The sequence below is a fragment of the Nuphar pumila genome, chromosome 15 (genome assembly GCF_984573655.1).
Source record: "Nuphar pumila chromosome 15, dmNupPumi1.hap1.1, whole genome shotgun sequence".
In the NCBI taxonomy this organism is placed as follows: Eukaryota; Viridiplantae; Streptophyta; class Magnoliopsida; order Nymphaeales; family Nymphaeaceae; genus Nuphar; species Nuphar pumila.
The window spans coordinates 1,204,111-1,230,534 of record NC_143263.1 but is presented as its reverse complement, the minus strand read 5'-3'; the positions used below and the strand labels follow the sequence as shown (position 1 = coordinate 1,230,534).

General features: G+C 39.6%; 1 protein-coding gene across 1 annotated transcript in view; it reads right to left on the bottom strand.

The window, feature by feature from the left end:
- LOC149814058 (uncharacterized) overlaps window positions 1–20,406 on the bottom strand; it is a 37,404-nt gene extending 16,998 nt beyond the window's left edge. Inside the window, exons 1-2 of the mRNA XM_089989134.1 lie at window positions 20,273–20,406; window positions 19,201–19,349 (exon numbers count right to left, since the gene is read on the bottom strand). Coding sequence (XP_089845260.1) covers window positions 19,201–19,349 — 149 coding nt within the window. The 5' untranslated portion in view covers window positions 20,273–20,406. The remainder of the gene's footprint in view (window positions 1–19,200; window positions 19,350–20,272) is intronic.
- Window positions 20,407–26,424: the final 6,018 nt, after the last annotated feature.

Genomic DNA, 26,424 nt, shown 5'->3' with positions numbered 1-26,424 from the left:
GTAAGAATATCTATGGTGTATTTGTGTTGAGTAAGAGTAAGGGTATCACATGTCTTATCAACTTCCACCCCGAGAAAATATCGCAAATCTCCCAGATCCTTCATTTTGAATCTCTGATTTAATAACTTTTTTACTTCCTCAATATGACCTCTGCAGTTCCCTGTGATAATAATATCATCTACGTATATCAATAGAAGAGTGGTAACATTTCGTTCATTGTGAATAAATAATGAGTGATCTAGAAGAGATCGAGAGAAACCGTGCTTCTGTATTTCCAGTGAAAAACTCTCGAACCATGACTGAGAAGCTTGTTTTAATCCATAGAGTGCTCTTTTCAACTTGCATACATACTGAATGGCATCTTGTTCTGCGTAACCAGTGGGTTGCTCCATATAAACTTCCTCCTTTAGGTCCCCATGTAAAAAGGCATTTTTTACATCTAGTTGACTCAATGTCCATCTATGTTCAATGGCTAGACTCAAGACAATACGAATGGTCTCCATCTTAACAACAGGACTGAAAGTTTCATCAAAGTCCTGTAATTGTTCTTGTGTGAACCCTTTAGCTACAAGTCTAGCTTTATACCTTTCAATGCTCCCATCTGGTTTATATTTTATCTTGTACACCCACTTCGATCCAACCACATTTCTATTTAGTGGTCTAGGCACAACTTTCCATGTGCCACATTCATGTAAGGCTTCAATTTCTTCATTCATCGCTTTGATCCATCTTCTGGAACTCACAGCTTGATAGAATGTGAGAGGCTCATCTTCTTTATTTATGGACATTAGGAACAGTTGAAAATCCAAAGAAATTTTTTTATAGCTTACCCACCTGTCAAGCAGATGTCGGGTCCAGGTGGATCTCCTGACGTCCAACATCTGTGGAGCGGAAGTAGAAAGACCAACATCGGTGCTAGGGATGGATGAGGGGCCTTTCTCACGCCAAGTGTAGACAATATCCTTATACCTTACTGGCTCAAAGTTTTGTGTAGTAACCTTTTCTGGTTGAGAGTCATCTGCTGATTCCCCACATACCTCTTCCTGACTGAAACATGTAGGACAATCATCCCTAGTATAGGAGAAGAGTTCTGAATTTAACTATGGATAGTACACCTCAACACTAGGACTAGGAGTGGCAACATGAAGGTTTAAATTAGCAGGTGTATTGTCAAAATTCATCTCGTCAAACATGACATTTCTTGATATTTTGACACGTTTGCTTAATGGATCATAGCACCTATACCCCTTGTAGTCTTCAGCATATCCCAAGAACCTGCACTTTAAGGCTTTGTCCTGAAACTTATGTCTCAATAAACCATCAATATGAACATAGCAAACCGATCCAAACACACATAATTCATGATAGTCGGGATGAACGCCAAATAAAGAGAAGAATGGTGACTTATTTTCTAAAATAGTCATGGGCAGTCGATTTATCACATGGACTGTGGAGTGAAAAGCTTTTGTCCATAGGGTGATAGGGAGATTACTTCCATGCATCATGCTCATTGCACTTTCAACAATATGTCGATGCTTCCTCTCAGAAATCCCATTTTGTTGAGGTGTATGTGGGCAAGACACTCTTCTCTTTATCCCATTATGCTGAAGGAAACTAATAAAATCATTAGAAGAAAATTCACCTCCTCCATCACATTGGAAATTTAGAATGTTTATAGAGAAATGATTTCTGACAAAGGAGTAAAATTTTTGGAACAATCCAAAAACTTCTAATTTGTGTTTCATAAAAAATATCCAAGTATAGCGTGAATAGCTATTAATGAAAATAAGGTAATATTTATTGTCAGAAACAGAAGCAATTGGGGCAGAACCCCAAACATCAGAACATATGACCTCAAAGGGCATTGAAGCGCTCTTATTGATTGAATTGAAAGGCAAAACACGACTCTTACATAAGTGACAACTAAGACACTTTGTATCACTGGCTTCTGGACTCAGACTGGATTTAGGAATGAAATTATTCAAGACAAGTTTTTCAATAAAATGACGACCACAATGACCCAAACGACTATGTCAAAGAGTTGGCTTATTACATTCAGAAATGGCAAACACATAATCGGAAGAAACAAAAAATGGATGTTGATGACGCTTTAAGGATGAACAGGCAGAATGAACTGAGAATGAGGGATCTTCTTGGAAGACGTACATGTTGTCTCGTCTTTTTCCCTCAACGAATGTCTCCCTCGTGTGAAGATCCTTGACATAAACAGAAGAATGAGTAAATTCAACTGAGGCATTAACATCATCAACAAGTTTTGAGACAGAAACAATATTCTTCTGAATATTAGGAACATGAATAACATTTGAAAGATTAAGAGAAGATTTGGACATGGGTATAATGGCATTTCCAATATGTAAGATGGAGTGATGAGAATCATCTCATGTACTATGCTATTTTTTTCAACATAAGGAGTAAGATTCAAGAGCTTACTCGCATCACCCGAAACGTAGGTTGCGGCTCCCAAGTCAACGTACCAAATACCTTTGTCATTTTGTTTCATGTTCAAGCATGCCAAGGCTGCCAATAGCAACTCCTTTACTTCTCCATCCCTCTTAGCCTCTGTTTGTGGGGGTTTTCCCTTATTTTGAGGGTTAAACCAACAATTTGCTTTAATATGCCCTTTCTTATTGCATAGGAAGCAAGTAGGAATGGGCATTTGTCCCTATATATTGGGCGTTGGAAGTAAACCACGACCTCCAAAAGCATTCCTCCCTTGTCCTCCCCTTCCTCGAAAAGAATTTCCTCATCTACCTCTACCATAAGTTAGTCTGGTGGCCAGCACATCCTGAGTCCCTGAATGCGTATGGGTGTCCTCAGAAAACCCTTTCAGGGTCATTTCATACTGCAGAAGTTTTGCACGAAGATCTTCAAATTTTGGAAGCTCTGGGAGACATAGCAAGGACGTCACCAGAACATGATAGTCTGACCCCAATCCACTCAAGGTATGTTGCACTTTGTCTTTATCACTGACGAGACATCCTACAATAGCCAGTTGATATGTGATGTCTTTCATTTTATTCAAGTACTCCATAATAGACATCGAATCTTTCTTCAACATTTGAAATTCTCGCTTGAGAAAAATGATTCTCGCTTCAGAGATCTGTGAATATGTCTGAACTAGATTGTCCCATAGTTCCTTGGCTGAAAAATCATCGAGAATGGCTACAAGAACTTCTTGTGAGAGTGTTGAGGTGATGTATGCCACTAATGCTTGATCTCTTTTCACCCAATCAACATAATCTGGATTTTTGAGAAGAACAATAGATTGTGCCCCTTTATCGTCCTGCTTTTCCTGCGAAGTGAACTCTGGAGGGGGTGAGACTGATCCATCCAGATGACCAGAGAGATCTTGGCTCCTTATAAAAGGAACAATCTGCCTTTTCCAGGTCAAGAAATTTGAATTATTCAGCTTTTCAGAGACTAATTGGCTAAGAAAGTTAGAGGAGATGCCTGACTGTGGAAAAGTTGAGTCCATTGGAAGATATTGTGGGAAGAAAGAAAATCTTCAAGATAATTTTCTGAACCAAAATTTTAACTCACAAGGAACTCAGTTACTTGAATATTATGTCCTTTTTTTCTTTTTCTTTTTTGGACAGATATATTGTATTCGGGTATGATCAGAAAGGAAAACTGATCAACTAACTGAATATCAACATCAACGCAGTTCCAGATTAAGTAGAAAGATGAAACTAGAGTATGAATATTTCAAGACTGTAGAAGATGAACCGAACCTGAGAGAGAGAGAGACGGCTGTGCAAAGAAAACAGAAAAACTTAATCCTCATTAGGGCTTCTCTCTATATTAAATAGAGAGAGGCAAAACAAAGAAATTACAACTAAGACCTTATGAAAAAAGTATTTCAGAAAACCTCTAATAAGGAACAACTTAACCTAAAAACCACCTATTCTCAACACTCCCCCTCAAGCTGGAGCATAGATATCTATCATGCTCAGCTTGTCACAGCATCTGGAAAAATTAGGCCTAGCAAGAGGCTTTGTAAACATATCTGCAACTTGGTCTTCAGACTTTAGGTATTTTGTAGTGATATGACCAGCTTGAATCATATCTCTTACATAGTGACAATCAACCTCAATGTGCTTTGTTCTCTCATGAAAGACAGGATTGTTTGCTATATATGTTGCCGCTTTGTTATCACACATCATGGTCATTGGAGAGGAAACCTTCACCTGGAGATCATTAAGAACAGTGCGAACCCATATCAATTCAGCAGTTGTTTGGGCCATAGCCCGATATTCTGATTCTGCACTCGACCTGGAAACCACATTTTGTTTCTTACTTCTCCATGAAATCAAGTTGTCTCCCAGAAACACACAGAATCCTGTGGTAGACTTTCTATCTACTACAGATCCAGCATAGTCAGCATCAGAATAAGCTACTATCTCCAGAGTTCCACCTTTCTTGAACAATAACCCCTTTCCAGGAGAGGATTTTAGATATCTGAGAATCATTATGGCTGCATTCCAGTGTACCTCAGTTGGTTTGTCCATGAACTGGCTAACTTTGCTTACTGCTAAAGCAATATCTGGTCTGGTCACAGTTACATATAGTAACTTCCCTACTAGGGAGCGATAGCGTTTGCTATCAACAGGTTTTGACCCTTCTTCAACCAACTGAACTTTATGGTCCATGGGAATATTTGCTGGTTTAGCTTCCAACATGCCTGTTTCCTTTAATAAGTCAAGAACATACTTCCGTTGAGACAGAATCATCCCTTCACGGCTTCTAGCAACTTCTATGCCCAGAAAATACCTGAGTGAACCAAGGTCTTTTGTAACAAAGTGTTTGTGAAGATGAGCTTTTATGGCTTCAATAGCTTTCACATCATCTCCTGTAAGAATGATGTCATCCACATATACTACCATAACAACGATGCCAGAGCTAGTTTTTTTTATAAAAAGAGTATGATCTGCTGCTGATCTGTTAAAACCAAAGCTTGACATCACTTCAAACAACTTTTGAAACCATGCACGAGGACTTTGTTTCAAGCCATAAATCGCCTTTCTCAATTTGCACACCTTATGACACTCCCCCTCAACCTCAAAACCTGGAGGTTGTTGCATGTAAACGGTCTCGGAGAGATCCCCATAAAGAAATGCATTTTTCACATCTAATTGACACAAGTTCCAGCCATGCTGAACAGCTACTGAGAGAACAAGACGGATGGTACCCATCCGTGCAACAGGAGAAAACGTTTCAAAGAAGTCAATTCCATATGTCTGGGTATATCCTTTCGCGACTAATCTGGCCTTGTACCTTTCAATAGAACCATCAGATTTGTACTTTATTGTATATACCCATTTACAACCAACAATGTCAGCATCTGCTGAGGAATCAACTAGATCCCAGGTATGCTGAGATACCAAAGCCTTCATTTCTTCTTGCATAGCCATCTTCCAGCGATTATCAAGTGCTGCCTGCTGATAGTTCAGAGGAATGGTTTCAGCAGACAAGGCTGAAATAAAAGACTTCATCTTATGTCCAATTCTGGCATGAGAGACAAAATGAGCTATGGGATATAAGGTGCATTGTCTTGTCCCTTTTCGTAGAGCAATAGGCCTGTTATCATCATCCTGAAGAACACTATTGTCAGTAGAACTTACCTTAGGAGAAGAAGAAGATGAAGGCTCTTGCGGAAGTGGAGCTCTACGCACATATACCAATGGAGGATTATTAAATCTGGAAGAGGATGAAGTTTGGTTCGGTAAGGAGGGCACAGATTCCAAAGGAAAAGGAGGTATAGGTAATGGAAAAGACTCAGCTGGATCAACCTGCAGCGGAGAACCGAAACTAGAGTAATATGGAGAGGATTCCAGGAAAGATACGTCTGCACTGACATACTCTCGGCGAGAAATAGGATCATAACATCGATAGCCCTTCTGATTTTTCGGATAACCAATAAATATGCATTTTGTAGCTTGAGCTGCTAATTTATCACGATCAGGGCCAAGTTTATGAACAAAACAGACACATCCAAATATTTTTGGTGAGAAAAAAAAAAGTGGGGCATTAGGTTTTAGGATATGTAATGGAATTTGATCACCCACAGAAGACGAAGGCATGCGGTTGATCAGATAGCAAGCAGTGGTAATCGCATCACCCCAGTATGACGCAGGAACATTGGATTGAATCATAATGGTCCTTGCAACATCAAGGAGGTGCCGATGTTTTCGCTCAGCCACCCCATTTTGTTGAGATGTATAGGCACAGGAAGTTTGGGGTTGGATGCCATGATCTTGGTAAAATTGTAACAGATCTTTTGATTTAAACTCAAGAGCATTATCAGTGCGAACAATCTTGACACTAGATTCAAACTGAGTTTTTATTTCAAGAATTAGGGATTTGATAAGACTTGGAACATCAGATCGTTCTTTTATTAAAAATACCCATGATAACTTAGAGAAATCATCAACAATAACAAGATAATACCGACACTGAGTCCTAGTAGGAATCTTACTAGGACCCCATACATCTGCATGAAGAAGTTCAAAAACTTTATTACTCGACTGACTCTGACGCAAAGGGAACGAACTTCGATGATGCTTGCCCAACTGACATGCTTCACACTGAAATGATGTGGTGGAAGGAATCTGAGGAAAGACCGACCGAAGCTTTGACAATGAAGGATGACCAAGACGACGATGCCACTGAACAGGGCTGAATGAATGGTCCAATGCAGCATGAACAGAACCCATTGGATGATGTAGGTAGTAAATTCCATTTTCTTCATAGCCTCCACCAATCTTCTTCCCCGTCAGCAAATCCTGAAAATGACAACCCATTGGATCAAATATTACTCTACAATTTTGTTCTTTTATAAGGCAACTAACAGAAAGTAAACTTTGAGGAAAGTTTGGAGCATGAAGTGCATTTTTCAACTGTAATGAGGAGGATATAGAAATATTTCCCTGACCAACAACCGGGGAGGAGCTCCCATCGGCTAATGAGACTCCAAGTTGAGCCTTAATGACCTTTAGATCTGAAAAAACACGAGAATTTCCACACAAATGTCTGGATGCACCAGAGTCAATAACCCACTTACTATCATTCGGATGGAGATGATTCCCGGTTGAATAGGCAATACCAGCTACAGGAGAACTGGAACTCAAAGGTCGGAGAGCAATCAACTCATCATATTCCGCACGACTAAGAGTGATATTATTTTCATTTGCAGTGATATTATCTTGTGCATTAGTTGCCTCAATAGTAGTAACATGAGCTTTAGGATTATATGACTTTGATGCAGAAGAGAGTGGCCGACCATGCTTATCCCAACAACGATCTTCTAAATGACCAGATTTTCCACAGAATGTACATTGAAGCTTTCCTCTGCCTCCCATACCACGTCCACGTCCTCGTCCTCTGATATTCTGAATATTTCCACGGCCATAACTAGATGGGGCAACAAGAGCAGATGTCTGAGTCACAGGCTGAGATTGTGGCAGAGATATCGCAAGTCTACTCAGACGATTGTAAGCGTCAGCAAGAGTGGGAACATCTGAACCAGTCAACATTTGAACTTTTGCAACCGAAAAATCTGAAGAGAGACCTGTAAGAAAACGAGCAACCATGGTTTGTTCTTGATGATCCTTTTGCTTCGAGCAACACAAAGGCCGGTGAGCATTAAGTCTTTCAAACGCAGCTTTGACAGAGGCATAGTACTGGGCCAAGGTCTGATCTCCCTGTTGCAAGTTATATATTTCCTGTTCGACTTGTAGGACACGACTCACATTCGTTTCTTGTGAGTATGTATCACGAAGATTGTCCCACATTAGTTTGGCTGTATTATAGTAGATCAATCCATCTGCAATATGGGGTTCGACACTGTTCATGATCCATGACATAACTATGTCATTATCTTCATCCCAAGTAACATATTTTCCCAATTTCTCAATGGGTTCGCCTTCCAACAAAATATGTTTTCGACGATGTCCAGATACCGACATCATAAAAGTTCTGGACCACCTGGCATAGTTGGTTTCATTCAACCTAACAGAAGAGCCATACGAGAAGGGGTTGGCAAACGCCTTATACTCCCCAATATGTTCCATTTTGGAATCACCTTTCGACGTTTCAGCCATACAAAAAAAAAACACACTTGAACAACAAGTGTTCAAAAAAAAATTTCTTCAACTCAGCAGGAAACCACTCCTGCTGTTCCACAACATAAAGATCAATCCAGCATGAAATCACATTTGCTATTTTCCATGACAGAAGAGTAACTTCAACACTCGACACAACAGGGAGTTAAAAAAATTCAGTTGCTGTAGTTACCACAGAAATTCCGATCCTTGCTGCACCCAAACACATCACCACACATGATAAAATGCAGTCGCAAGACACACTGTTAACCAAAACTTGCTGTTCTCCAACATATACGACATGACATCCAGTAAATATCACACAAAATCAGCTTCTGCAAGAACTCAACACTTACGGCCACAAAAAAAATAAATTTTGTTGCTCCCAAACAGCAGGAACACACCTCGACGAGAATTCAGCACTCACGACAACAGAAAAAAATTTTGTTATTTCCACCCATCAGGAATATCCTTCGACACCTTATGAACCAACACACAACTCGTCATAGCAGCAGGAAGACTCGGCACCACCAGGTCGCAGCAAACTCCCAACAGCGTAGGTATTCACGAGGAGAGAAAACAAAAGAAAACAAGGAGATACGACACCCACAGCAGGCATCCACGACGAGCACGAGGAGATACGACCCCCACAGCAGGCATCCACACCCAGCAGATGATACGACACCCACAGCAGATGATACGACACCCACAGCAGGCATCCACGACCAGCAGAATGCCAAAAAAATATTTAAAGTGCTGACCTGATTAGATCATTACTCAGCGTGATCGAAGTTTGATCATGATCATGAAAGCCTCCATGAATCGACTGAGATCTGGTAGAGCACGATCACACCCACGTCACAGTCGATATCTCGATCACGCTCCCACTTCACAGTCGATCACGTTCCCACGATCGGCTGTGGCTCTGATACCATGTAGAAGATGAACCGAACCTGAGAGAGGGAGAGAGAGAGAGAGAGAGAGAGAGAGACGGCTATGCAAAGAAAACAGAAAAACTTAATCCTCATTAGGGCTTCTCTCTATATTAAATAGAGAGAGGCAAAACAAAGAAATTACAACTAAGACCTTATGAAAAAAGTATTTCAGAAAACCTCTAATAAGGAACAACTTAACCTAAAAACCACCTATTCTCAACAAAGACGAAGAATATTGCAGTCTGAGATAGCAGAAATATAAATTTCAGAGAGTATAATATTCAGATCGACCGTAAAGAAAACTAACTATCAACAGGAAAAAGGTTCTAGATTAAGAAAGAAAAAAGAAAAACATGAAAGACAGGAATACGAGTATTTCGAGATAACAATTATGCAAACTGAAAACTCCCAAACATTAATTTCAGCAAGCACAGGATTCTGGTCGACTGCCAGAAACGGATTGATGTCTCTTCACGTCGAGAGACTCACAAAAAGGACGTCAAGAGAACCAAAACGAGGACCCTTTGGTTTTCGAATACGTTAATTGATTCTGAATCTCTAGAGATTCAGATCTGAAGAAGAGAGTAAGTCGGTTCTGAAGAAGAGATAAGAAAAGGAAGACGTTGACGTTCTTACCAGATCTGCAAACAGAGAAGAAAAGGGGGAGAAGACGCTGAAATCTGGTTCTTATCAGATCTGCAAACAGAGAAGAAAAGGGGAAGAAGACGCAGAAATCTGGTTCTTACCAGATCTACAAACAGAGAATAAAAGAGGGAGAAGACGCTAAAATCGGGTTCTTACCAGATCTGCAAACAGAGAAGAAAGGTGGGAAAAGACGCCGAAATCGGGGTTGAGGAAAAATCAGACCATCTTCTCTCTGTAATCATTCCTTCTGAAAAAAAAACAATCTCAGGCCCAGTCTAACATTGCTCTGATACCATGTTAGAATGCTATGATCTCCAGGTTCACCTGTACAAGAAAAGTGAAAACACAATAATGAAAAGAGGCTGCAGAAAAACAACACGTTAAAGTGTGCTCATTGTATTAGGGTATGAGTATTTAACTAATATATACTTTTAGGGTACAAAAATACCCTTTAATAACAGATAGAATTACAACACTATGTTTGGATCTGGATCCGATCCAGTACAAAGGTCTGGTCTAGTCACTTCTTTTCACCCTTTCCCGTTCCAGATCCGACCAACCAAATCCACCCCAACCAAGACCCACCCAACTAGAGTCTCGTCCAGCTGAAACCACACAGAGGGGGTTTCCCTTTCTCCCAAAACTCCCAAAGAAACCTGCTCATCTTTGAATCCTACCTAGGTTGAGACATTGGTGGAACGCCCTCCTAGAGTCCTCTCTAGGGTAGGAACTTGTGTATTTTTACCGTTTTGCCCTCTTGTAAATCTATAAATAGGTATACCTAGCTTAAGTATTCTTTAATGAATATTATCGAGTGATTCATTTTTTCTTCGATTGTGTTTGTGTGAGTGATTTGCCTCTAAGGCAACAATGTATCGAGTGATTTAACGTGTGTCGCCCTTCTGGTCGTGCCCATCGCCACCCACCTCACATCTCGTATTAGCAAGGAGAGACGCCTCTCTCTCTCTCCCTGCTGGATTCCCTCTTTGGTTGTGTCCCAGCCCTGTGACATGCCCATCCTCTCTCCCCTTACTGTTCCCCTTGGTCGTGTCCCCTGCCCTGAGACACGTCCTTGCCTCACGCTCAAGCACCGCGCATCCACCTTTGTTGTGCCCCCTGCCCGGTGACACGCCTTCTTCCACTCGCCAGGCCATGCCCCCTCCCTAGAACACGACTCTCCCTCCTTCACGCTCACGCACCCCAGCGTGTCCACCCGGTTGGACACACCACCCTTGTTGTTGCATCATACCTACTAGCTGCATGTTCCACACCTGGACTTAGCCAAGCAAGTGCAATCTCTTCCTGAGCCTTGAACCACGTTCCACAAGCCAAAACCGCAAGACCGACCCCTCTAGAAATCAGGTCCTGGCATTTGGTATCTGAGCACCATTCTCGGGAACCCCGTTGTTCAGCCAACAACATTAGGCAACGCAACAACAATGGCTCACACCCTTCTTGAATCAGTTCAAGTTCCTATTATCACGTTGATTGAAATGCCGAGTATGAAATTCGTTCGAGCGATGGAGAAACTTAATGAGTTCGTCGACAATCTTAAGAGAAACATCGATCATCTCAAGATCATGATAAATAAAGGGTTTGACAAAATAGAACAAGTGTTGCAGGAGATCCTGCAACACATCTCCTGCAACACTGTGACTAATCTGATGGGATAGGGAGACGCCACTGGCGGGAACCCACCTAACGTTTTTTTGCCAATTGGACATGGTTGGCTTTCGCTCGCACGAACGACCAGAACAAGGAAGCCAACCAGACCCTCTGTGTCAACCGCACCCGACCACTGACTAAGCCCCTGATCTCCTTGGGTCGTTCATCTGCTCGATTCGGTCGCCTATTGCCACTACCGAAGTAGGGAAAACTGACCTTCTTTGACTGCTCGTCGTAACCGCTCTCCCCTCTAGGCCCTTACTGCCTCTGCCACCCGACCCCTTTCTTCTCCTCTCCCTCTCGGCCCCACCGCTCGACCCTATAGGGGACCCCTCTATGTTGTCAAATGACCCGAGTTGCAGTGAAACGAGCCAGAGAGAGCCTCTGGAGGTCTTCTCCTACTTGGTCATCTCTCCCTCTCGTCTCTGAGCTTATCCCTTGGCCTTGACCTCCTCCACAGCGAGGAGGTCATCTCCATGGCCATCGAGGGGTCATCACCAACGTCCGTCGTAGCGTCGGTCATGCCGATGAATGTGGCATCCTACTTGCACCTCTTGGCCAGTCTAGGGTCCCGTCCGCGGAGTCAACCGCCCCACCACAGGTATGAAACAGCTACAGATCTCTCACACGTTGATCACCTATCACAACACATTGCATTCGAATGTCGAAAATCCTTGACCAGCCAGCCTCGCCCTTTCCCCAGCCTCCCCTGCCACAGTGTGAGACGAGGCCCGACGTGCCTGCGTCTATGTCGCGAGTTGGGTTAGGCACGCCCCTTGCACTGCAGTTGTGCATCCGTCGACTGGATCCAACCAATCGGTGGCCCCCTTGCCTGCCAAAGGTGACGATGGCGAAGGCAATGAGATGGCATTGGGGCTTGCCTCCACCATCGTTCCCAACTTAAGAGGGAGGCCTCTTGATGCCTTAACTAGTCGACCGATCATGGATCCAAAATTCAGTTTTGCCACCCTTGGCTCCAAACCAACTCCAACCATGGTCGGACCCCAATCAGATTGGATCGTTTTCTGCCCCAAACCCATCAAATTTGACCCACAAATGATCCACCATTTAGGTAAAATGGATCCTTACCCAATCCAGTTGGATCATATCCAAAATAATACCCTACCTATCTAGACTCAAAGTCAATCCATGGTCCAAAATTAGCCCCATTCAGTCCATATCCAACCAAGATCAAACCCAGACTTTATATGTCCCAAGATCCAGTCTCATCAGGGCAGGTAGGAAAACCACGCACCTAGTGCTTGACCCTGGAGGTAACAAGAATCGGTGGCAGCAGCAGTTTTCAAAGAGCTCTCGCCTTGAGGGCAAAGCAAGTTTGAGAGGTATGGTTTGTTACAAACCCTTTCTCGTTCCAAATCTGATCAACCAAATCCACCCCAGCCAAGACCCACCCAACTAGAGTCTCGTACAGCTGAAACTACACAAAGTGAGTTTCCCTTTCTCCCAAAACTCCCAAAGAAACTCGCTCATCCTCGAATCCTACCTAGGTTGAGACATTGGTGGAACGCCCTCCTAGAGTCCTCTCTAGGGTAGGAACTTGTGTATTTTAACCATTTTGCCCTCTTGTAAATCTATAAATAGGTATACCTAGCTTAAGTATTCTTTAATGAATATTATTGAGTGATTCATCTTTTCTTCGATCGTGTTTATGTAAAAGTATCTTCAACAAGATACTAATACCAATATTACAATATTCTTGGAAACAAATGCATACACATACGCACAACAAAAACACTAGTGAAGAAATCCGTCAACTGATATTCTGACGTGACATATGGAAGGTCAATGACTCCCTTGCGGTACGCCTCACGAAAATAGTGACAATCCATCTCCATGTGTTTGGTCCGCTCATGAAAAGTGTGATTCTTAACAATATAAATTGCACTTTTGTTGTCACAGCATAGCTTGGTAGGTCCTTCGATTGTAATCCTCATATCTTCCAACAATTGATGAATCCATACAATTTTCATGGTAGTAGTTGTCATGGCACGATATTCGGCTTCAGATGATGATAGAGACACTTTTTGTTGCTTCTTGCATCTCAATGAAATCAGCGAATCTCTTAAGAACACACAAAAAACAGTGGTGGAGTGACGGTTATTTTGGTCACATCCCCAATCAGAGTCAGTATAAGCAATTAACTTTAAATCAGACGAAGAAGATAGAAAAACTCCATTGTTTAGAGTACCATTAATGTATCTTACGACTCGTAAGATAGCTCTCATGTGAACGGATGTTGATGCATGCTGAAACTGACTTGCAGTATGCATTGTATGAGAGATATCTGGTCTGGTAATACTCAAATACATCAATGATCCTACAAGTTGTCTGTAGAGAGTATAATATGAAAGAGTAACACCATCATCAATCTTTATTTTAGTTCCCACTATGGCAGGAGTTTCACAAACCTTTTCATCTGTAATACTTGACCTGTCAATGATCTCAGAAGCAAGCATAGTTTGAGATAAAAAATACCCTCTATGAGAGTATGCTACTTCAATTCCCAAAAAATAAGTTAGAAAACCCAAGTCAGACATTTCAAATTTATCTTTTAAAATTGATTTTATATTCTTAACCCCATTAGAATCACTTCCGGTGATGAGCATATCATCCACATACAACAGCAAAATCAGAATCTTTGCATTGGATTTTCTAACAAACAAAGCAGTGTCAGTAAAGCAAGAAGAAAAACCATTTTCCAACAGACTGAGTTAAACCTATCATACCAAGCCTTAGGGGCTTGTTTTAGGCCATAGAGCGTTTTCCTAAGACGAAGCACTTTTCCTTTGGAAGTCTCCATTCCAGGTGGAGCATCCATATAAACTTTCTCATTCAAATCACCATTCAGGAAGGCATTCTTAACATCCATTTGATAGATGTTTCAATTGTTAATTGATGCAACAGTGATGAGACATTGAACAGTAACCATTCGGGCCACAGGCGCAAAAGTTTTTTTATGATTAATTTCATACTCTTAACTATAACCCTTGGCAACCAATCGAGCCTTATATTTCTCAAGAGATCCATCGCTCTTAGTTTTAACTTTAAAAACTCATCTAGACCCTATTGTTTTTTTACCCTTAGGAAGAACATGAAATTCTCATATATTACCTTTTTTCAGAGCTCTGAGTTCACTTTTCATCGCAACTATCCATTTAGGACTTTTACTGGCTTCCGCAAAGTTTCTAAGTTCTACGTAGGAGTGAATGGCACTAAGACATGCTCTATATCTAGGTGAAAAAGAATCATATGATATGAACCTAGAGGGAGTTTTTCTGTATCTTTCGGTTATATGAAGATTTTCCTCACCTTGAGAAATAGTCTGACTATCATCATATCTTTCAAGAGCACTTCTAAAAGTGCTCATATCTCTATGAGTATAGGTGATGGGATCTCAAGATGGCCCTTCATCAATAGATTGGTGAGAGGAGTAAAGCGGAGAAATGATTTCCTCAATATCAATATCACTCGAGTCATTCTGATTTGACTCATCATCACTAGAATCATCATCTTTGGCTAATAGTTCAAACAGAAAAGAATAATCAACATTTTCATTATGTAATTCTAGACTTTCAAAACCACTAAGATTTTCCAAAAAACTCATATTTCTGAAAACATAAAGTTTGTCATTTTTAATGTCATAACATCGAAAACCCTTATGGGTTTGGAATAACCAAGAAAGGCACATGGAATGGCCTTTGGGGAAAGCTTATCATTTTTATTTGTAAGGACAAAGCACTTACATCCAAACACCCTTAACCTGTTGTAATCAGGTTCTTTTTCATACAACTTTTCAAAAAGAGAAATTTTACTCAAATTCTTTGATGGAAGTCTGTTTATGAGATATACCGAGGTAAGGGCGGCTTCAGCCCATAGTTTCTTTGGAATGTTTTGCGAAATGAGCAAGGTTCTAGTTGTTTCAATAATATGCCTATGCTTCCGTTCGGCTAACCCATTTTGTTGTGGGGTTTTCGGGCAAGATTTCTGATGGATAATATCATAACTTTCAAGGTAACTCTTGAATTCATTTGAAAGGTATTCACCACCAGAGTCAGACCTAAGAATTTTTAAACTTTCATTAAATTGATTTAAAATCATCATATGAAACGTTTTAAATGTTGAAAAAACTTCATGTTTATGTTTAAGAAAGTATATCCAACAAAACCTAGTGTAATCATCCACGAAAATAACATAATACGAGAATCCTCCTTTAAATATCACAGGAGCGGGTCCCCAAACATCAAAATGAACAATTTCAAAGGGCTTTGTTGAAAACATGAATCTTTGAGAAAAATGTAGACTTTTCATTTTCCCAAAAATACAATCATTACAAACAAAATCTCATTTACAAAGATGTTTAATAAAAGGCAAATAAGAGATTTTAACAATGTTGGGATGTCTCACTCTCTTATGTCATACATGAATATCTTTGTTTTGAACAACATTACAAAATTGATCTTTGGGAACTTGAAGAAAGTCAACGTAGTAGAGTTCGCCTCTCCTAGAGTCTTCCCCAATCAATCTCTCGAACTAGCGATCCTGAATCCAACATTTATCAGAAGTGAATTTTACATTGCAACCATAATCCGAGAGTTGAGAGACCGAAAGTAAATTTAAATTTAGTTTTGGTATAAGTCGAATTTTAAGGATAAAAAAATCTTGTTTTTCAAAATTTCATATTCCTTTAATTTCAAGAGGTGTTCCATCCGCCGTTGAGACAAAAGATGCAAGAGGATTTTTAAAAAATTCGGAAAGGGTGTAAACACTTGGAGTCATATGAAAAGATGCGCCAGAATCTAAAAGCCAAGATATCTTACCAGAAGGTGAAGAGGTAGACATAGCGGCTCCGGAAGTTTCTTCCTTTGAGAAGAGGTTGCAAAGCTTCTACAATTTGATGAAGATAAAGAGACCCATTTGACGATGATGGTTGTTCCTCTTGTTGAGATGTCATGGTCATAGCAAGAATTTTCTTCCATTTTGGGCATATAGGTTTAATGTGCCCCGGTTCTTTACAAAAATAACATGTAAGCTTGCTATAGTCCTTCACTCCTTGACCAATTGAGTTTTGATTCTTAAAGTGAGGAAGCTTATAAGTTTTCAAATTGCTCCCCGGTCTTGATACGGCATTAGCGCCTTCATTTTCTTCATTACTTGAAGTAGCAAGAACACTTGAATTGTTTTTGCTAAAGTTCATACGAGTTTCCTCCCCACTTAGCTTTGTAATGACATCTTCAAGAGAGAGGAAAACGAAAGAGGAAAGAAGAGGACCAAATTTGCTCGAACTCAGGTCTAAGGCCATTCAAAAAATTAAAAAAGTGGTCATCTTCCAATTGTTTGTATCTAAGTTCAACAGCTTATCCACTCCACTTAGGCTCAAGCATCGCGAGTTCATCTCATATGGACGACAATTCTGCAAAGTATTCCCTTATGGACATCTCATTTTGTTGAAGGGTCAAAGCCCTTTTTGGAGATAATACTTGTGTGACAAGTCTCTTGACGTGTACATTTTTTCTAGATAATGTCAAGCTTCTTATGCTTTCTTGAATTTAATAATGTTGGCATTTATCTTTGTTTCAACTGATGAAAAAATCCAAGAAAGAATCTTGAAATTTTTCATTTCCCATTCTTCATGTTTCTTGGAGTATTCCTCAAGAGCTTTATTCATCTCTTCTCCTTCGAGAATTTTGATTTCGCCTTTCTCTACCAAAGTAATCCTTTGTTCGGGTTCCAGTATAGAACCAAGAATGTATCCCCAAAGACCCTTACATTTTATTTGAGCTTCCATGTTCCTGGCCCAAACATGATAGTTTGAGTCATTCAATTTGAAGCCAAGAGAGAAATGAGAGTCTTTTTCGCCCATTAGAGAGGATAGAAGTTAAAAATTAATACGTACCTCAAGAAACTTTCACGCCTTCCTTAACAAAAGAGACTCTCAAAATATTACCCGAAGAAGGTTATCCACTTCAAATGCCAATAGCTTGAAGGCACATTTTTCGAGGTGCTCGAAAAACAAATAAATGCACGAACCTCCTTCTTCAACCAAGCTCTGATACCATGTAAAAGTATCTTCAACAAGATACTAATAGCAATATTACAATATTCTTGGAAACAAATGCGTACACATATGCACAACAAGAACACTTGAAACACTTGTGCACAAAAGGCACAACATAAACTCACAAATGGGCAAAAGCATACCCAAGAGTCATAAGATTGAATAGGAGCTTAAGCTATAATCCCAAAAGCTTAAAGAATACACAAGGGGAGAGACCCTTTAAATAGAGGAGGTGGAGTTTGGAAGGGGCCCAACGACTAGATGGTGGGCCCCTCCAAGGTGCTTTCCACTTTTTACAAAAAGCAACAAAAAAAAAAGAATAAAAGGAAATTACAAAAACATATTCTAAAAAGAATATGTTGTAAAAAGACTAAACTACCCCTATGGTTAAACAGTTAAAAATATATATTTTATATATATAATGAATAGATACATATACATATATATTAATATATGTATATGTATTACCTCATATATATAAAATATATATATATATATTAAATCGCATGATTAGATTACATAATTTAACAGTTTGTGTGAGTGATTTGCCTCTAAGGGAACAATGTATCGAGTGATTTAACGTGTGTCTCCCTTCTGGTTGTGCCCATCGCCACTCACCTCGCATCTCGTACTAGCAAGGAGAGATGCCGCTCTCTCTCCTTGTTGGATTCCCTCTTTGGTTGTGTCCCAGCCCTGTGACACGCTCATCTTCTCTCCCCTTACTGTTTTTCCCTTGTTCGTATCCCCTGCCCTGAGACGCGTCCTTGCCTCACGCTCAAGCACCACGCATCCACCTTTGTTTTGTCCCCTGCCCAGTGACACGCCTTCTTCCACCCGCCAGGCCATGCCCCCTCCCTAGAACACGACTCTCCCTCCTTCACGCTCACGCACCCCAGCGTGTCCACCCAGTTGGACACACCGCCGTTTGTTGTTGTTGTTGTTGTTGTTGTTACGGTCTCTTCGTGAGCCTTGATCTATGTTCCGCAAGCCAGAACCACAAGACCGACCCATTTGGGAATCGAGTCCTGACTGAACCCTAATCAATTGGGTGATCCCTCTTGGGCTGCCTATCGCCTCTCTTCCCTTCGATCTCCTTATTATATTCACATATTTGTTGGAAGATCTTAGTCGTATTGTTGGGCATGACTCCCAAGGCATTATAGTCAGGAACATAATGATGAAAGGGACAGTCAGATTAGAAACAGTATTAACTTTCAGTTGATTTGGTGAACATAAAGTGTGAAGGTATACTGAAGGCAGATGAACACTAGCATGAAAGAGGTTTCTTCAAGGATGTTGAGATGAAAAGTAATCTTGCAATAGGAGCCTTCAGAATAAGATCTGAAAACTAGCAAGATGAACTCATCAACCTTACATTTTTAAGATTAATTCTAAGGTTATTTTACAACTATCGCAAGAATAATCAGTTGCTCATCCATTAAAATATCACTGTCACACCAAAGTAATCCATGACAAAGTGTGTTTTCAACCTTAAGAAAGGAGTAACTATGGTAGACTAACATTATGTTAAATTGTCACATTTTTGTGTTATTGAGACCTTTAAAGCAGCTTTTGGAGTGTTTTAAATGCCATATCTGTATTTTTCTAGCTCATATGTAGAAATGCTCCTAACTATGAAAAGTTAACCTCCACCAGCACAAAACTGCATATTACTTTCCATTTCTTCATCAAAAAATAACCTACAATACAGCTTTGACATGACCATGGTAAAACAGTTAAATTTTTGGGCATTTCATACCTCAGAGGGGATGCAATCTTGTTGTTTGGATCTGAAATAGCCAGACCAACGTATCGACTGCCAACATCTAACCCAAGCAGTCGCCCTTTGCTCAGTTTATCATTCTTCAACAAATATTGGAACAAATCAATTGGTTTCACAAGCTTCATCTGTAACAGTAACATATCAACCAAACAAATAATGTAAGAATTTGATACGGAAAGAAGTGGTGAGGCCAACATCATGTTTAGCAGTGTTGTTCAAAAGTTACTGTCATGTGTCCTCTGACATCATGCCTTTTAATAAGCCCACCAAAAATTAAAAAGAAAATGAAACTTTGAACTTCAATCCTACCATTCATTGGCTCCTTTATGCTGTTCTAAAATATGAGCCGACAGAGAAAGAAAAGAGTTTTGCCATTTTTCATGTTCTTTTTTCCTTTTTCTTACTTTTGTAAGCAACCCCGATTCAAGGATTTACATTTTTACTAGAAGCCTATAAAGTTCTTAAAAAATTTTGAGACTCCACCCTATTTGCTCACATCAAACTCAACCAAAATGTGATCAGTCACCTAAATCAAATAATTTAGAAGCAAAAATAAATCTGACCACTCTGCAGGCATCCTAGCAATTGAAAAACCAGTAACAGGGATCACATTGTCATTCCCAAAAATAACTCAACCGCTTATCCACATTCAAACACGAAAGAGTATTGAATTTATTCTTATCCAGACATAGCTAGCGTGTCTCAAACAATTAAAACAAAAGAAAGAGAACTAAAATCAGCAACCAGCTTATCATTATGTCATTTATCATCACAATTGCCCTCAATCAGAAAATAAAACAGAAAAAGATATGAGATGAGATGTGATCAATACGCTTCTAGTTAAGTTGGTTATAGACACTGATGCACACCAAAAACGAAAAAAAAAAATGAACTGCAACATCAAGAACGACTCGGCTATATCATTCTCTCCAGCAAGTAACAAAGCCAAAATTCACAACAATGTCATAACAAGCTCAATCTTAAGAAAACAACAACACAAATCACGATCAAAATTAACCAACCAGGAACACATGAACAGATCGATTACCTCTTTAAATCCAAGAAAAAGTAAATCACAGATATAAGAGTCAAAGCCTGGAGAGCATGAGCGCCAGCTCCTCGTCAGGCACTCTCACTTCTGCGTACACCCGGAGAGCCTCAGCGATCCGCGCGGCCAATTGATGCTTACACTGGACCAAGCGAATCAACAAACACCAAAAGAAGAAGAAGAAATAAGAAAACCAACAAACACGACGATGAAGAAGAAGTTGGCAATGACAACAATGACAAAGGGGGAAGAGAGGTTGCGGGGCGTACGCAGAGTTGCTCGGCCCTGTTGACGACGTCGTAGAAGAAGGAATAGCAGGTGCAGTGGTGGGTGGGGAAGCAGATGTACTCCTCCTTCCTCCTCGATTCTCCCACTACCTGAGCCCCACACACACAATCCGATCGCCCCAACCATTATGGAAAGAAACAAGGAAGAAAGAAGAAAAACAAAGGAAACCCAATAATTGAAAAACAAAATATGAATAAAGAGAAGGAGAAAGAGGAACCCTAGAAGAAGAGAAGGGATGGGAAGGGAGACCAGGAAGAGGGCTCGACCGCTGGGTTCGCCGGCGATGCGCTTGACGCCGCCTAGGTCCACGATTCTGAGCGCCCGCTCCAAGTTCTTCCCGTACAGAAAATGCAATCTGGAGTTTTGTGTGTGTGTGTGTGAGAGAGAGAGAGAGAGGGAGAGAGAGATAATGGTTGAAGGAGAAGAGGTCGTTTTACTCACATGGAGAGTTGATCATCCGTCACTTCGTTCGTTGAGCGATTTGGAGAGAAACCATTGAACAAGAATAAGAAGACAGTAGAGAAAGAGAGAGAGAGAGAAGACAATAGAGAGAGAGGGAGGGAGAGAGAGAACCTGAGGAGGTGCGGGTGATGGAGTTGAAGACGGAATCAGCGACGGCGCTGCTCACCGCCATCCACAGGCAGACCCGACGGTGCCACGGGGTAAAAAAAAAGGAGGGAAAATCGCGAGAACGTAGGGATAGATGAACCGAACCGAAACGCGGGTCGAGCTCGGTCTGGGTGAGACCAAGCCTGGGTCCGAGCTTGAGATGCATACTTAGCCCACGGGCTGCACCGATTTAGCCCATTTTGGTCGGTCGGACATTTTAGAGTCTTAGACCATGGTCACAAACGCTGATAAACGAGCCTAAGGAGCAGAGCTTGGGCTGTTAGGAAACGGCTCGTTAATGGTACACCCTTGCTAGGGATCCCGATACAATGGCTTGTTTCTGGAAAAAGAAATGCTTTTAGCTGTTTTTTAAAGCTTGATAATATATAAAATACATGTATTATATATACATGTATAAACTATGAACCATATATAATATGCATATTATGTATATAATATATAATATGTAAAACGAACTTATGAGTCAAGCATAGCAGAGTTTGTCATGTTCATGTTCGGCGGCATTAGTTGGCTCGTTGAGTCGAACCAAGCTGAACAGTGAGTTTGTCTCCTTTCCCTTACCTACAAATATCGCCTCGACTTTAGAGGCACATTTGCAAGGCCAAGTGAAAGTTGGATTTTCTCAAGATTTTTTTTTTTATGATAAAGAAATCGTTGACAAAAAATCGGGTCAGTTAATCGGGTAAAACTTTGAATTGAGAACACGACCACTCAGTCTTACGTGCCCCAACTGTGATAAAGCAATGGTAGTTGTCATGCCTGCAAGATTTGATCGTATGCATGTAAACACTCCAAATTTTCCTCATTCCTCCTAGTACACCCTTTTTCAGCAAATGTCAGTCCCCTTAGGAGTCTAACCCTAGGCCAATCCAAGTTTAGGTGTCACTTCACACCATTTTGTTAGAAAAATTATCATTTTACCCTTAGGTAACCTTAGATCCCTGACAATTAATTAGATCCAGTCAAGCTCATCTTTGAGTTCAGAGCAGTTATAATAGCTATCACTTCTAGTTTTCCTGAGCTCATGATGAGCGAATTCTGTTCATTTCTAATTATTTGAGCTAAAATCATATCATTTCTCGAGAAATAAACTCATTTATAGCTCAAATTCTAGACAATTATTTCAAAGTTTGTCAATTCTAGCTAATTTTATTTTCCTGAGTCAAACTTGAGCTCACCAGAAGTTCAATTGGCTCGGATCCAGTTCAAGTCCATTCCTCATAGTGTCAGAGTCCACTTTAGCCCATTTCAGCTGAAATTGAGCTAACCCTTGCCAGTTGAGCTAGTGTTTGAGCTCCATAATTAGTTTATCTCAGTATTTCTGATCTTCATTTTAGCTCAAACCCGGTGTATTTTTGTCACTCACTTCATTTCAGTGATCATTTCTCACCATTTCTCTGAGAATTGTACAATTTCTCCATCATTCGGTTGGGGAGTTTGTTTGAGTCAGTGTCACTTTAGTTCTTTTGAGTTTATAAACCTTAGGATTCAGTGTAAACCAGTCAAAACCAATTCAAACCCCATTTTCAGTGTCACTATATGCCCTATAGAAGCAAAATCATTTTTCGATCATTCTGTCAAAAACATCATTTTTATCATCCTCTAAGCTGGTGCAACTGCTAATATGGGCTCGGATCAATACCTCATCTCCAATTTTTATCAACTTTCTTCATGTGCGGCCACCCCACAAGGGTGCAAACCTTAATTTCTCATTTTTTTGTCCAATTTTCACTTCATTTTCATATTTTACACATTTCAAAGATACAAAATATTAGTGAGTCTAGGTGTCATTTTGAAGTTTTTAAAAAATGTATTTTTAACCACTTTATTTTCAAGTTTTAAAATCATTTTTTGAAAAAGCTACATTTGAAGGTGTTTAGGTTAGTTTAGGTTTAGTTAGTGTTTTACTTAAATTAGGAGTTTGAAAAGTCAAAATTGATTTTAAAACTCAACCTTTGTTTTTGTATCTTAAAACTTTATTTTTAAATCTTATAATTAGGGTTTTAAATGCTTGGGAGAGAAAGGTTTAGAATGGTTGACAAATCTTTTTAACTTGATTTGGCGAACAAATAAGATGCCTAATGAGTGGAGGAAGAGTACTTTGGTGCCTTTATATAAGAATAAGGGTGATATACAAGATTGCACAAACTATCGTGGTATAAAACTCATGAGTCATACTATGAAACTTTGGGAGAGGGTGATTGAGTCTAGGTTGAGGAAGGTTGTCATGATATCGGAGAATCAATTTGGTTTTATGCCTGGAAGATCAACTATGGAAGCTATACATCTTCTTAGACAACTTATTGAAAGATATAGAGAGAGGAACAAAGATTTGCATATGGTTTTTATTGATTTAGAGAAAGCATACGATAGAGTACCTAGGGACGTTCTCTGGTGGACAATGATGAAGAAAGGTGTTTCTCTCAAGTACATTAGTATAATTAAAGATATGTATGAAGGAGTAGTAACCAATGTCCGCACTTGTGGAGTGGTGACAACCAATTTTCCGATAACGGTTGGGTTACATCAAGGATCTACTTTAAGCCCTTTCCTATTTGCGATAGTGATGGATGAGCTTACGAGATCAATTCAAGAAAATGTACCGTGGTGTATGTTGTTTGCTGATGATATTGTTTTGATTGATGAGTCTAGAGCTGGGGTTAATGCTAAGTTAGAATTATGGAGACAGACATTGGAAGCTAGAGGTTTTAAGTTGAGTAAGAGTAAGACTGAATATATGGAATGTCGGTTTAGTAAGCAACGAAGTAGTGATGGGAGTGTAGTGAAGCTTGGTGAGCAAGATATACCGGTGAATGATTATTTCAAATATTTGGGATCCATCATTCAAAAGTATGGAGAAATTGATGGAGATGTAAATCATAGGATAAAGGTTGGGTGGATGAAATGGAAAAGTGCTACTGGAGTGCTGTGCGATCGTAGAATGTCATTGCGGTTGAAGGGAAAGTTTTATAGGACGACTATTAGACCCGCTTTACTATATGGTACGGAATGTTGGGCTGCCAAGAGACATCATATTCAAAAAATGAGTGTAGCTGAGATGCGGATGCTTAGATGGATGTGTGGAAATACAATAAAAGATAAGATTCAGAACGAAGAGATACGTAAGAAGGTAGGTGTTGCACCCATTGAAAATAAGATGCGAGAGAATCGTTTACGGTGGTTTGGACATATTCGGCGAAGGCCTAATGATGCTCCAGTTAGAAGGTTGGAGAAATGGGAAAATATATTAGTTAAAAGAGGTCGGGGTAGGCCTAGGAAGACTTGGATGGAGATGATAGGAAAGGATATGAATGCTTTGAACCTCACCGAGGACATGGCGTTGGATAGAAATGATTGGAGGAAAAGGATTCATGTGGAAGACCCAAAATGAATTTCTTTTTTGGTTCATATCGCTGACCCCAATTGTTTTGGGATGAAGGCGTAGTTGTTGTTGTTGTTGTATAATTAGGGTTTTAAAAATCAAATGTGGGCCCACAATGGGTGGCGCCGCATTTGAGATTGTTTTTAAGTTTAATTAGGACTCAATTAGGTTAGTTAATTAGTATTTTAGGTAGGTTAAAACTCACTAAGGAAATCATCCCCCCATTTGATTTATCTCTTATTAATTAAAAGAGTTTCGACAAAATAGAACTCTCTAATTAAGAGTTTGAAAAAATTATAAAAGGAGGCTATAGAGGGGGTCGACCGGCCTATCCCTCTCTCATTGGTTCTCTCTCAGCCCTCAAGCTTCTCCCTCCTCCATTGTTGTAACCAAGGTAAGTTCTCTCTTCTTTTTCTTTTTATTGTTTTGCTTTTTTTTATGTAAGTCCACCATTTGTCGCTCCCTATGTGTGGGCTTTTTCTTCATTTTTTCATTCAAAGAACCCTGAAAATGATTCAAGATGATGATCTACTGATCATCTATGAGGTTTTACACATTTTTGATCCGTTGGAATTATTGACACATCGTTTATTATGCTAAATGACCAAAAAAAGGTCGAGATTCGACCTTTCTATAGGTTGAATCTCTCTCTTAATGGCTAAATTGAAGTCTCAACTATGCTTTCCTGATTTTTTTTTTATTTCATCATATCTATGTTTATGTTAGATGTTCAAGCATCAAATCATGATTTGTTGCATTATTTATATTTATTTATATTTTTAGCATGAATAATCAATTTTATTTTATTCTAAGGTTTTAGATTCATTATTTACAAATTTGGCCATCGATTAAGGTAATTATTTTACCAGTTTATATGTACTAATAAAATCTCAGATTTTTATGGTGAAATTGTGCATGTGCCTACAAATTTCAATAAAAAATTTTGAATTTTTAGACGTTTGTAACCCTGTGTTCAAAAATCAAAGTCAGAACCTATTTTTATAAGTCAGGAAAACGTTATGAAAATCCAGAAGCATTTTTTCAAGGTCATATCTCCCTCACCGAAGATCAGATCGACAATCCGTATAAACATGATGTCTACTTCAATCTGTGCAATTTTTATAAATTTCTATGGTGGATTTCTATGTCTATTTGACCCAATAACATTACCTATACTTCTTGAACCGACAAACACGATTCAGTCTCTATGTCAACTTGTTAGAATGATTTCTCCCTAACAGACGATTGTATTGATGATCCATAAAAAGCCACTGATTTGTTGTGATGTCTACTTTTTGTGGTATAATTTATATAAAATTTCATTGTTGATTTCTATTTTCTTGAAACTCGCAATCAGAACCTATATTTCTTGAATGAAAATCTTGATTCGAATAATGATTCAACTTGCTGGAACGATTTCTCCCTCACCAAAGATCATTTTTTCGATCCGTAAAAAGGTTTCTTTTTGTTATAATTTCTAGTTTACCTATATAAAATGTTGTAAATTTTGATACTGGTTTTCTATATTTCCTTGAGCTTGAAACCAGATTTGTCTATTTTACATTGTTATGTATAGATCGCAATCAGGTATGTATTGTCAGAAGCGTATCTTCCTAACCAGAGATCATATTTCAGATCTGGAAAATGGGTTATCTGCATTAATATGTCTAGTTTGTCTTTGTCAAATTTTATACATTTTTATGGTTGTTTGATATCTGATTCAGGCCTGACACTGTGATAGGTACGTGACTGCAGGTGAAATCACATATTTTTATCTTTTTATTTAAATTTTATATCAAAATAATTAATCCCCAAAATTATATTTTTTATTGAATTTTAATTTTAGGGCTTT